Source organism: Chelmon rostratus, chromosome 13 (genome assembly GCF_017976325.1).
Source record: "Chelmon rostratus isolate fCheRos1 chromosome 13, fCheRos1.pri, whole genome shotgun sequence".
Taxonomy (NCBI): Eukaryota; Metazoa; Chordata; class Actinopteri; order Chaetodontiformes; family Chaetodontidae; genus Chelmon; species Chelmon rostratus.
The window spans coordinates 13,128,098-13,141,615 of record NC_055670.1 but is presented as its reverse complement, the minus strand read 5'-3'; the positions used below and the strand labels follow the sequence as shown (position 1 = coordinate 13,141,615).

The following is a 13,518-nucleotide window of genomic DNA, read 5'->3' as shown; positions in this document are numbered from 1 at the left end:
TAATTTAAATTGTTCTGATAAACCAAATAATTAAGTGCTCCTTTAAGGGATGAGAAATTTCTCTGACTTCTTAAGATAAATATTAGCCGATTAGCTGGAAAATACATCTTCACAAAGCTGAAAACAGGCTGTTTTTCTGAGCTCATGAAAAGTTGACTTTTTAGAGATATGTGGTTCTCACAGGACAGCTGCCCTACAAACACATGATGATCGTATAGAATATTATGCATTGCTGTGGACTGAAGTACCCAACATTACATTAAGAAGTTTAAGAAGATGCAAAGTACTTAAAATACTTATCTCATGGATATCAATACAGTGATCTGCAGAATATAAAACCAGATAACACCAGAGCTTTGTTTGACATGTTTTGTAAATTTATTGCATATACAGTAGTTTTGTTGTTGTACATATACACATTTGGTTTAAAAAAAAAAAAAACTGTTCAGGATGAATGAGTAGCAAAGTTTAAAAAAGTCATATAGCTCCAAAGCAGGCTGTGCATGGCGTGGCATCAAGATGGTGAAGGTGGATGTAATTTCCTATACTTGCTCTGCATCCAAACCCGGTGCATTGCAACTTTCTTTCCTCTGTTCACTTGGAGTCGTCTGTCCTCCAGATTCTGAACTTCCTCCAGTCCAGCATTGGAAAATAAACCATGAACCTCTTCTGTCGAAATGTGTACAATAACACTGTCAGTAACCAGGGCTGTAGCCAGGATTTTTGAAATACTGAGCTCATTTTTTCGAGTCCCATCCTCCTCAGAAAAATCTGACCAGACCAGATACAATTTATTTAGTTGGTCTTTTAAAAACCAAAATGAAGGTCTAAATGCTATTTTAAAGCATTTTGTTCTAACAGGAGGGAAATTCTGGTGGGGAAATCATTTATTTATTATTTATTGGTCTAAAAAGAGTCAAGCTTCATTCTATGCCAATCTATTCCAATACCCACCGAAGAAGAATTTAAACTCCCCCCAGGTTCCTAAAATCTCCGAATTCCCAGATAAAATACAAACGACAAGGCCCCAGTGTCTTTAATGGCAGCTACAGTCCTGTCAGCAACTATTCACTTAGTGTAATATTAATCCCAAAAAATCATATATAGTATAATGCAATACAACATGAGTACTTCTACTTTTAAAAATACTTCCATGTGGAAAACGCACATGTCATGGTTCACAATTACCTTTAGTGAAAAAGTACACACAGGTTCCATCTCCACGTGTGTAGAAATTCTCTGATAAGCACCGTCCTGATTGTGAGAGATGAAAAGACTCAATGACAAAAAATTAAATGTATTAAACTGACAAAAAAAGCACTGCACACACATCGAACTGTATACAGAATATACAACAAATTAAGTAAAAAAGATAAAATGGCTGTATTCAGGAGTGTGTTACAAGCTGGAGGCTCACCCTTCTTAAACCTGAGTTGTGAGAAGTCATATCTCCCATAATCCCGGAAGAGAAAAATCCCTCCATGTTTCAGGTATGTAGATAGTCGGTTCACAACTCCTTGAATTCTGGCAATGAAATGTCAATATGTCAATATCAAAAATGGAACAACAATCTTGTGCAATAGGATTGCAGCTAATGAAGATCCAAGTAACCATGAACAAAATATATATAAATATATTCATCGAGGCCTTAAACATAAAACAGCTACACAAGTAAAGTACTATAATAGGAAATGTCTTACATGAACTGTGTTAAGGTGCAAATGTAACTGCATCAGGCTAAAAATTAAAACATGTTGCCAGCATTTATTTTCAAATGTCTGTACAGTTAACATGTTGTGTGGGTTTGGGTGTTATAGGGGTTGTGGAGGGAGGTCTGGCAGGTGAGAAATGATGTCAAGCTCTTCTTTGTCTCCTTTTCACCTACCGGTCTGGATGAATAGAGGAGAGCACAAAGACTGTCAGAATAACATCCAGGCTGTGAGGAGGGAAGGGAAATGAGGCCATCTCCTCACAAATGTCATGGACAAAGGCATGACACACTGAGTCATCGTAGTCTGGGTGGTCCTACATGAGGAAAATAAACTGTTTAACAAACACACAAAGTCTAATCTAATTGGTAGCTCAGGTACAGATTTTGGTAGCTGGTGTTGCAACCACATATAACAATTAACTCTATTTAATTTTACAGGCATTGAATCCACTGATTTCCTTCTCTATCATACTGAATGTGTCTTAAATATTGTAAGGGCACTGTAACCCTGGCCTTTACAGGCTTTCTGTACAGTAAGTGGCTGCTTATAAGGAATTCATGTACACTATCATTTTACCAGGAATACTAAACTAAGTTATGCTCTGGATAAATCTCAATTTCTATCAAGGCAATTTTTAATGCAACATTTTTTTAGTTACACTCACTAAATCCATGTCTTCCTCTTCAACTGATGAATTTCAACAATAGCTCAATAAAGAATAAAAAAATACATGCAAGTTAATTTTGGGTTACATTTTTGATTCCACAAATTGCACACGGTAATATCCATTCATTGCACATTATTTGGAATTTCTTTCTACATTTGACGCTTTCTTATTGGTTTAAGTTACAGCATATACTCTTTCTGTGGTCTTTTTATTTAATACTATACGGCACATGATGCTGTAATTTCTTATGCCTGTGTCTTAGTCAGAGACCAAATTTCATACAGGCCTCGAGATCAATTTAAACTATAATCCATTGTTTCTAATAAGACACATCTATTGTGTTCACTCTTTGAACATTTTGGCTTTACGCTCTTCTTCCACTGAGAAACAACTTTTTAAAGAAAAGAAATAAATCCCATTACTTTAGGTTACAAACATATTCAAACAGATGAAGATGAGTTTTAACATGATGTTATTTGCTGAGCCCAACTTAAAAAAGATACTTTATATTCAAATCATGTTAAAACCTGTGCAAAAATACAATTTTTCTCTTTTCAGCTCCTTCACATATTAACTGACCAATCAAGCTGTAGCTGCTGGCCAGAGCTTAGAGTTCTTCTACAGTACTTTTAAGTATGCACATTGTGCGAGTCTGAACTATAAAGTATAATTTCAATCACTATTCTGGAAAGCTCAAAGACTGACAACAGCTTTACAATGAATGAACTAAATCATTACTTCATTAGATGTTTTAGAAAACTGATACGACTGTAAAAACCCTCAACATACTGTCTAGATGATCATAAGCACTGTAACAGCATCACTGCTACTTATCCAGCTTTGGTTGTTTTAAAATATCAGTGATTTCAGTCAACATTGATTTGAAGAAATGTATTAACCTCAAAGTAGTGCAGACTTTGCATGTTCATACCAAACAATATTAGAAATGCTTACCTTAACCAGCTGAATGGCACATGGAGAGAAGTCACAGCAGTATAAAAAGGCATTCGTTTCTCTGTGAAACAGACACAGCCACTGTTACGACCCTTACATCATCACAAACACTGTACAACTGTATGACGCAGCACCAGGAATCTTTGGCTAAAGAAGTAGAGAGGCTTTTTTCACAGAAGGTATTTTGACATTTAACAGTATGAGAAGAAAAGGTCTAAAAGATAAAATTAATGATGGCTGAATTCCATCTTGCTGCTTGTGCATGCTGGTTCACTGTCATGACTTACTGATACACTTGAATAAAACAGAGCCATTGTTAAAGTGTTTGGATTACTTGAAGTGGGGTTATATGAGGCACTTATCGTCAGTGTATTGTCTACAGTAGATGGCGGTCGTCTGCACACCATCAGATGGCACTTTGCAATGTGAACTGAAGCCGCTCTCTCCAAGGCCAAGTCCAAACCAGACTCCTTTGACAACAATTTCACCTCGCAGAATACTTGAGGTGCCGATCTACTGCTGCCTCGATCAATTAGTTTGATTATGTTACCATGTGACTCCTAACTAGCCCTTTAAAATACTTTTAAAATACTTTTCTTCTGTAAACCTAAGTCACACTAAAAATCACCGTATGACATAGAAATGGCGAACTTAGTTCGAACATGTGGAAATATATCAAAACATTTACTCACTTTATAGAATTAACGATGGGAAATACACTGTTACCCACTCCACATCCCACCTGTGAAGAGGAAATATATTTTGTTGGTTTTTCTGCCGATTGAAACATGAAAAAGCAAATGTATGAATGCTGTTATCTCACACTTTAATATAGCAACTGTAAACTGTCTGCTTGTGTACTGGTCTGCATCTATATTAAAACATGTGAACAGTTCTGAAAACCTCCAAGATCTTGAAAGATGCATGCTGGCCTGGGAAAGTAGGAGTCTGTGTGGCAGCTTCATCTTTTTCTAGTCTAGGTTCCTGATGATCGGAGGTGTCTGTACTTCTGTGATGGTGTGATGGTGATGGTGGCTGGTGCTTGGTTTCTGTGTCTGTGCTGGATCCAGTAGGTGGTGGGTATGCCGCCTGTTGATCCCCCAGACACGTGTTTGTAGCTTGGCTTTTTGCACCTGAAGGAAGCAGCTCTGGGAATTCTAAAAACAGCCACTTGCGATCTTTAAAGAACTTATTCTGGTGCATCCCATAAAACTTGTCCCAGTATTGGCAAGCCTCTGTGTCAAATTTACCTGTGTGGAGGAGATTTTAGAATATTAAACTGTACGTATTATAAAAGGTTTGGAAACTTGGAAAACATTTGTTTTTTGCTGGAATACATTCTTGCCTTGTTCCTTTAAAGGAATTTTTACACAGGAATTTTCTTCTGCCTTTTGCTGTGCATTTTCTTTATCCTCTTCTGTCCATTGTACATGATCCCTAAAATATGAAGCATTACAAAAGCAACTGTTAATACATCTGTTGACCTATAGTAACTCACAAACCGTATCAAATAAAAAAAAAACAACACTATAAAATACAAAACCACTGTTGTGTTTAGAAGTTGAACAGAAAGCTCTTAACTAAATTTCAGCTCTGTGTCGTTAAAAGTAGACGCATCTACACTGTAATTCTCCATAAAATGCAAACTCAGATGGGTGACAGATTAAAGTCTCACTACAGCACATCACTGACCACATGTTGTGTTTAAAGATGTCATCAGGATTGGTCAGAAATCTTGAACCCAGTGGAGCTGAAGGTCTTCCTCCTGTGCTCTTTGATCTTGAGGACAGTCTGATGAAAATTTTAGCCAACTTGGCTGCAGAGGAGCTCTGCAGTTTATGCATTTACCCTGTAAAAATGCAGGAACAGTTGAACACATGTCACAATGCTTTGACTCCGCATCTATGGCTACAAATGATGCTGTTTAATGATAGCAAAATAACTGTTTTACTATTCTAGCAACATTTTGTTGCTGGAAATCATCATCAGCATATTTATATATTTTCCTTTTCACGTGTATTCTATTTTCAGGTACAATTTGCAGTTCGATATAAATACATTCAAGCAAATTTTAGAAAATTAGAAAAACCAAAGCTTTGAAATTGTATAATTTAATTGCATAATTTAAAAGTGAAGACAAAAGTCCCTGTGTGCTCAGTTAAGAACTTGCCTGAAGAGCAGCATTTTATGTTTTTTACAAAGAATCCTGGCTGGTTTTGGTTGTACAAAAACAAATATATTGAAGACAAGGAGGTTTTTGTTAAGCGAGACTGATATAAGGTTAAGACAGAGTATCCTGTATCTTTGACTATTACGTAAATTGTACCTTTTGAAACATTTTCTTCATGAATTTGACCATCTTGGGCCAGGCCTTTGAATTGCTGTCTTTATTTCTGATTTCTTCAGTCATTCAAAAAGAATGAGGTTATGAAACCAAAACCAAAACCAAAACGGGAACTCAGTCAAATAAATTTAGGCTACTTAATTGTTAGCCTTCAGACTCTGTACCATAACGGGCAGGACACTTACACCTGTCAATCAAGACATCTAAAAACCAAATTTATAAAGGCACATTGAAATTGATGCTGAAGCATCCAACAGGTAAACCAAACCACAGCATTATATTTCAAATTCTAATTGGGTTCCCAAAGTTCCCAAAAATACCAAATAACAGACTGAATTTTGACAAAATGTTAATAAAATGATGCACATTTGATGATATCAGTGCAGCCAAAAAGATGTGTTTGGCTTGAATATTTCAGTCAGTGTAAACATCATACAACTTAGGGGAGAGCTGCTACAAGCCAACACATAATATATAACATAATACAGTCAAACGATGTGAAGTGAGTTAAGTTTTCCAACATTAAAGCGACTTTGAGATCAATTACAAGGAGTAAACTAAATGCTGAGTGGTTTATATAGAAAGTGTTTCATCCATGCGCAAAGTACCAGCGGTTGAGCGGAGGGCGCTAACGTTCCAAGCTGGATGCCGTTTGCCTAATTCTTTAAGGAGAAGAAGATGCTAGTGAGGACTACAAAAATGGAGCGGCACAGGGGCGCTAGCATTGAGAGCTAAGTAATGCAATACCGGTCAAAATGCGAAATTGTTGCTTTTAACTAAACATATTACTTCTGTGTTTCTCACACCCAATTCAACGAACGGCCCGTTATATACAACGATTAAGTTACGACTTTGGACGAGATATCGCGGTCCTCTCGTTCAACGGCGCTAACTTTAGTTATGCTAGCTGTTCACTTTTCGTGTTAGCTAACTTCAAAGCGAGAGAGGCGGTTCAGTGGTCTCAGAAAAGATGCAGCTCGGCGAAGGGTTGTAACGTTATCGAAACAATATCTCTCATACCCTGTTCTGGCTGTGGTCCTGGGGTCAGATCAAGTTGTTGCCTCTTCCCATGATACCACAGCGTGCTCTTGCAGTGAGAAGTGTCACCTGCTGATGGCGCCGTGCTGGAGAAAAACAACCGTGAACGCCACTGAGCTGCTGAGCCGTAGGAGTAGAGGTATCACGGATGCTGGAACTATTGTTAGACACAATATGAAGGTCCTTAGAGCTCTCCTCCTCAAGGTAATGGAAAAGATGATGAGTTTAGGTGCTAATAGGTTTCAATAACTTTTTACTAATGTACTGTCTTGTTGATTATTGTTATATTGTAGGACAACAGGGATTTCATTAAAGTATGGAGCAAAACCTCAAAATCCACGATTATGTATGAGAATGGTAAAATCTACTTTGAAAATTACCAGATCTGCTACAGCTGGTGAGTATGAATAATGAACTTGAGTTGTTTTCAGTCATCATGACACATAATACAGATTAATACCTTAGAGCTACAGATAAGTTGCAAAATCTTCAAAATTGCCAAGTAATGCACACCGTATTATCCATTACTGAAGTTCAAATCTGAGTCACTGCATTTTTTAGTCCATAGTACAATAAAGTTGACTTTGCATTTGACTTTGACTAATACCACACCATGATTTTATCTAAATCTGGCAACACAGTCATGATAGATTGCCATGTTTTACGAATTTGGAGGCAGGCTTTGTCACTCTGAATATATAGCTTGCTTGATAAAATTTTACCCAGTTTATTAATGTCATTCAACAAATTAAAATTAGCTCTGTGTGATTAATACAATGCAAAGTTGTCACAATGTTTATGGTGTAAATGTACATGACAAAAATGTAAGGTTTATACTCTGCCCCACAATGAGTGACTAAATCTTCTGTTTTCAGTGTTCACTCAGAGCCTTGTGTTCTATACAAGTTGCCTAAGAGGTCTAAATTGGAGAAATTTGAGGATGCTTTGCTGTGTCAGAGCCCACTTGTAAGTGAAAATAAACATGGATTAATTGGATTGAATTGGATTAATGCTGAACTTGCAGTGACCAGATCAGGACAACCCAGGATCAGAATGTTCTTTTATTTGTCTTGTTGACAGGACAAAACATTAGCCTCCCCCTCTGATCATAAACCCAGCCTCTTGGCTCTGACAGCCAATAATTGGCTGTGCCGCCTTTCAGCTGAAACGGGAGAAGAGCTGCAGAGAGTTTACCTCTCTTCAAACCACAAGTTCAGGTATCGTCAAGTTCTCTGTTCTTTGAGTGGAGATTAATACAGGTCAGTTTTTCGTCCATTAAAAACTGTTCTAACAGAACTCTGTCTTGTTTTTGGTAGGTATCTTGGCTGGGATGTTTCTCAAGAGATGTTTTATGTTAAATCTGTTCAAAACAAAGAAACATCTTTAGCACGACAGGTAAGGTCAATCTGGTCAGTTCATTCAAGATTTTTGTCTTATTGACGAGTGACAGGACACACTAAAGGAGAATTAAGAATCTTAGTGTAAATTCAATTTCTTCAGTTCATGAATTTTGATAGGTGTATTACAGAAATCAAGGAAATTAAATGTGTCAGTCAATCAATTTAGGTATCACTAGACAAGAGCTTATGATTTCTATTGTCAACTAATCTGCCGACTACTTCTTAGACAAATCAATTGGTTGTTTAGTCTACAGGATGTCAGAAGAAAGTGGAAAATGCCTATTACAATTTCTCAGTGCTCATGTTGACACCTTCTAATTGCTTCTTTTGTCAAAACAAGAGTAATTAAATCCAAAAATATTAAACAATAATACAATAATCACAAAATCCTCTTCACATTTGAGAAGCTAGAAGCAGTGAAAGTTTCACATTCCTGCTCAATAAATGACTTAATTGTTGCTCATGAATTCTCTATGGATCAATTAATTAGCAATGCATTTCACATGCTGGGATCTCTGATATGGAGAAGAGACGACAGAATTTTATTTGGTTATTTTTTTTCATTCAAGGCAGGTATCACTCAGAATACAGTGATGCACCTGGCCTTCTTTCACGTTTTCCCCTTGCAAGTTGTGGGAATTTTGGAGATCAACAAAAAGGTATGCAAATTTTTAGCAGTTTGTAAAATGTGCCTGCAGGAGTGATATGTTACTATAAAAATGCAAATCTCATTCTTTCAGGTATTTGGAAATGGTGTTACCGATGTTGTTCTGTCTCAAGGTGTCCTTGTGGTGTCTTACAACAACAAGTCAGTGAAGCTGTACAGCTTTGAGCACATTGTTCAAAGGGTACGTAAATTTTTATCCTGAAATAGTTCCCTGCACAATATTGAGCAAACTGAATATTTATTTAACGAGAGTTTTAAACATTGCATCAGAAATACATATTGAAAATGATGTACCTGTGAATATTTACATATTCAGTATTTTATTATCCCTCTGGCTCACCTTGCTCCTTACCTTTCTCTGTATCCAATGTACATTTTCTTTGTTTTCAGTACCTGACAGAGAAGTTGATGCTTGGAAAGCAGAGTTCACTTCTTGGAGGCAAAACAGTGGGAAATGTCCCATTTGGTATTCCAGTAAATATCCAGATCACAGGTGAGTCTGTTTTTTACCCCATTTACAGCTCATAGTAAAATTGGAGATTTACTCAGATAATCGACAATCCAATCTTGCAATTATGTATACACATAGTTTTTTTTAATAAGTTCTTATTATTCTCATTGAGATCAGATCTCTGTCGTCCAGAGCAAAACCTGTGCATGAGTAATTTGGGGTGGCAACAGATTAGCCAGCATGTTGTATGTATTGCATTTACACTTACCTAAGATCTGAACACAGTGCGAGCTAGACTACCTCTGGATGATCACAACAGGTTTACGCATTACATTAACATGTTTTCCTTATCCGCATAACGTGTCCGGAAGATATTTTAATACCAGGCATGAATGGGGTCCAGTCCAGAGCTGTTGTATCATTGTGTAAAAGATGGTAGTAGACCTACTTGGCCACTGTGAGCAGGAATGTTTTTCATTGCAAAAATAAAAATGGTAGCTTTTTTTCTTATTGCAGATTGCCCTCCTGTGCTTTTCGAAGTGTCGTGCTCTAATAACAGTATCCAGATTGGAGGCTACCCATGGCACTACATCTACACACCGCCACAAAAAAATCACAAGGGGACTCACCACATCTGTTCATTAAAGGACAGCACTCTGGTAAGTTTAAAGAATCCTCTTTAACCATACACTGTAACATGACATTTCAATAATTATTTGGCCATTTGAGTACAAAATGTCACATGTGCTTGGTTATAATAGATAAATATCCCCAATCCTGTGATGTGATAGACTTCACTGCCACCAAAATGGCCAGAGCCTGTTGAAATTGTCAGGGTTAGAAGGGCCACAGATGTCTGTGACAGTCGTGTTCAGCTGTTGGACAGAGCAGGACAGAACCAAACTTAATCACATATTCAAAATCCCACAAGACGGTTCAACTACTACTACTACTGTGCAGATCTGTGCTGCACATGCAGCACAAGCTTCTCTGTATTTTTTCAAGATCACTCCAGACTTAGTTTATTTGACCACACTGTTCACATTTATGTCTTACCAAAGACAATTGTCTGCAACTGACGCTGCACAGTAAATTGTGTGGAAAAACACAAAATCACATTTAAGCTGCCACACTTTCCAAAACACAAGAAAACACAGTTTGTTTGCCCTGATCACTGTGGTGGGTCTGAGATACTGGTTAAAATACTGCATACGTTTAAAAGAGAGGGTAAAAGAGAAATGTGCAGTTCAGAGCTCCTTGAGGCTCTAAATCTTCACCCAAAGCAACATTTTACACAACCACAAGACTACAGTGGTTAAGCTGTACTCTAATAATAGAGTTTGGGTGGGGTATCCCTTTTAATATGTCAAGTGTTTCCATTTACATAATGATGAATGCACAAGTTGTTGATGCTTTGCAGATTCTGAAGAGCACAAATCCAGTTGTACACCACACTTTCTTCTTGATTTTCTTTGTTCAAGAACAGCAAAAGGAATCGTACAAATAGTTATTTGCTTATGGTACTATGTGCAATTTGCTATACAATTAATAGTGCATGTCTTTGTTAATGAGTTAATAGGATACTTTGTCATTTATTGACACTAGGCCACAAATGGAATACAAAACATGAACTGCTGCTCTTTAGAGAGTGATGGGATCTTCTTCCACCCTGATGACTCAGGAAGAATCATCCATGTTGGACCTACTGTCATAAAGTGAGTTCTACAGTCAACCTTTACATAAAAAAAAATGAAGACTGCACGGACAAAGTGGTCTGTGTGGAGGCCAATGTAACAAAACCAAAAGAACCCTGAGACATTCCTAAACGATAAAGGATTAATATTTCATCAATATCATGTTCTTTGGAGCATACAGATGCAGTATAATACAATTTTCTTTTTTTTCTTTTCTTATTGTACTGGACATGTTCCACACATTTTTTTCCTTCTTTTCTCCAAGTGTCCTGAAAATCCTCAGTGAACTGAATACTGGTTTGCCATCAAAGGTAGTTGAGGATTTCTCTATGGCTACCCATCGAAACAACACCGTAAGTGTCATGCTTTTTTACCTACTAGGCCTACTATGTGTTGTACTCACTACAGAATTAGTTTACCGCGATCACGAATCAGCATCATCATGTCCACTATGACATTGGTGGGAAATCAAATGTGATAGCTTGGTCTACTCAGTCTTGGTGCAGTTAAAATTTGATGCTTCTGCTTTCCATTGACTGCAGCCTGCCTCACAAGTCACTGTCACCTCATCAGGCCGCACAGTGAAGAAAAGATTTCATCAGCTGGACGATGACCCAGATCAAGAGGTACCAAAGTGATTGCACTTCACTGATCCAGTATCTTTGCAAAGAAAGTACTGACTTTGCTGAGTGAAGCATGGTGTATAAGGAATATAGGTGTACTCTCTTTGGAAGCCCAGTTACACTTGTCTTTGAAGGTTAAGTCTCTTTATATTCACAAAAAGACCAAAACCAACAATGGATCAATCCTATTTACAGGACCTGCCATTGTATTCCATGCCTGATGTATGTATTAAGCCTGATGCATCCTCTCCCTCTGCCCGCTGTTGCACTTGCTAATGTTTGTTCATTGTGCTGAACACGAACACTGATTTATTTTGACTCAGTCCCACATATCCACAACAAATGCACTCTCTCTTCCTGTTTGAGTAGCATTTGCTCAAAGCTATAATGCCCAGCTGTTTTAGTGAAATACTGAGCTTAAGTTGGTTTTTTTTTTAGTAAAGATGCATGTGTGCTAGTCAGTGCTGCGCTCCAATGCCCATACTAGTTAAGACAAGATAAGATCTTTTTTTTTTTTTGGAATTTGGAATTTGGAACGCAACTAGAATGCTCAGCTGCCGTGAAGCTGCTCTTTATAGAGAATGCCGGGCTCATGTATGTACGTACATTGGCATACAGTATGCTTTGCTATATATGTATACATACGCACATACAACTCCACCCAGCTTCTGTGATGAGAAGTTCACAACAATGAGCCTTTTATATTCACAGACTTTCCGTATGGTGGAATATGAGGATGAGCTGGACCTTTTGGCAGTAGTGGTAACTAACGGTGAGGAGGGAGAAGGACGAGCCCACATCCGGCTGCATGACAACCAGAGCGGGCAGTTACTACGGACAGTTAATCTGGCTGAAGCTTGGGATGAGGTGAGTGACTAAACATGACTGTATGTTAAGCAGAAGTGTCTGTGTTTATGGATTCACGTGTGCTCTCATCTTCTGTTCCAGACTTATCGACATGAGTTGTTTTTTGACAAAGACACAATTGTTCATATTGAACAAAAGAACACCAACTTCTGCTGCCATGTTTACAAACTCAAGGCTGCCAGAAAATAAGTGGCACAAAAGTGAATGAAGCTCCTTTCTTACTTTTAAAGATTCTTAACATATTTGTGCAACAAACCTGTGTTTGTTAACAGCTTTCCTTTTAAACTTAAAGTGGTGTTTTTCACATTTGGATCATTGTATAATTGTTTCTTTTGTATGAATTACACTTGATAATCAAGTCTCTGTACTGTGTTACTGTTAACTATGTTCTGTCTCACACGTATGAACATTTTTTACACTGTTTCTCCTAAATTAAAATGTTATATTTTTCAAAGTTACCCTGTTTTTCTGCCCCCTACTGTGTTTCCATTATGCTCATCCAAATGTTAGGATAATTGAAAGTTGCTTCCATGTGAGCGGGCAGCAGAGGAGCCCACTGATCCAGATCTGGACTCACTGGAGCAACCTGTGATTGCTTCCTTTGACAGCAAGGAAATACCTGCAGATAGCAGTGATACTGAGGAATGTCTTCCTCTCCCCCCAAAAATGAGTGAGAAACCTGCCATCATGTCATGTAATGTGTATGTGATCAAAATTCTGCATTATTGGCTACATGCTCTCACAACCCACAGTTTTAACATACGAGTTTATTCCATAAATAAGATGAATTTGGAATAGTTTTTGGTTATTTTAAATAGGAGATTACTATTTTTGGCATTTTATCTGAGCTGCTGAATGAGTGAATGAGACAATTTAGTGATATTTGAGTCTGAACATGAGGTCAGTTACAGTATGTGGTTGTTAACTAAATAAATCTCAGGGGTCCTGATAAATGGGCTTCCTTAGTTCTGCTCCATAAACGTCTGTCAATATTTTGGACTTTTCTCTCATATTTGATTTTTAGTGAAATATTGAATACTTTGATCTCTTTTGGGAACAGCTATTTAAATGAAACCATCTGCAAAGTTTAAAGAGGAAGCG

At 37.5% G+C, this 13,518-nt stretch overlaps 2 protein-coding genes across 3 annotated transcripts; one reads left to right on the top strand and one right to left on the bottom strand.

Moving 5' to 3' along the window:
- Positions 1-427: 427 nt before the first annotated feature.
- Positions 428-6,780, bottom strand: mettl8 (methyltransferase 8, methylcytidine). Its single transcript, XM_041950387.1, has 10 exons — positions 6,698-6,780; positions 5,026-5,182; positions 4,679-4,770; positions 4,237-4,583; positions 4,026-4,075; positions 3,334-3,394; positions 1,886-2,025; positions 1,418-1,524; positions 1,189-1,254; positions 428-669 (listed from the first exon to the last, which is right to left on the bottom strand). The coding sequence occupies exons 2-10, from the start codon at positions 5,175-5,177 to the stop codon at positions 515-517; spliced, it is 1,170 nt and encodes a 389-aa protein (XP_041806321.1). The 5' UTR covers positions 5,178-5,182; positions 6,698-6,780; the 3' UTR covers positions 428-514.
- On the top strand, positions 6,378-13,285 carry dcaf17 (ddb1 and cul4 associated factor 17). Of its 2 annotated transcripts, XM_041950385.1 has the most exons (15): positions 6,378-6,919; positions 7,009-7,112; positions 7,591-7,681; positions 7,796-7,932; positions 8,032-8,110; positions 8,685-8,774; positions 8,856-8,963; positions 9,173-9,275; positions 9,750-9,892; positions 10,839-10,948; positions 11,193-11,280; positions 11,470-11,553; positions 11,746-11,772; positions 12,262-12,417; positions 12,499-13,285. In XM_041950385.1, exons 1-15 carry the CDS (start codon positions 6,791-6,793, stop codon positions 12,604-12,606), a joined length of 1,557 nt encoding a protein of 518 aa, XP_041806319.1. In that variant the 5' UTR covers positions 6,378-6,790; the 3' UTR covers positions 12,607-13,285. The 2 variants fall into 2 exon arrangements, with proteins under 2 accessions (XP_041806319.1, XP_041806320.1); XM_041950386.1 differs by lacking the exon at positions 11,746-11,772 and having other exon boundaries at positions 12,499-13,282.
- Positions 13,286-13,518: the final 233 nt, after the last annotated feature.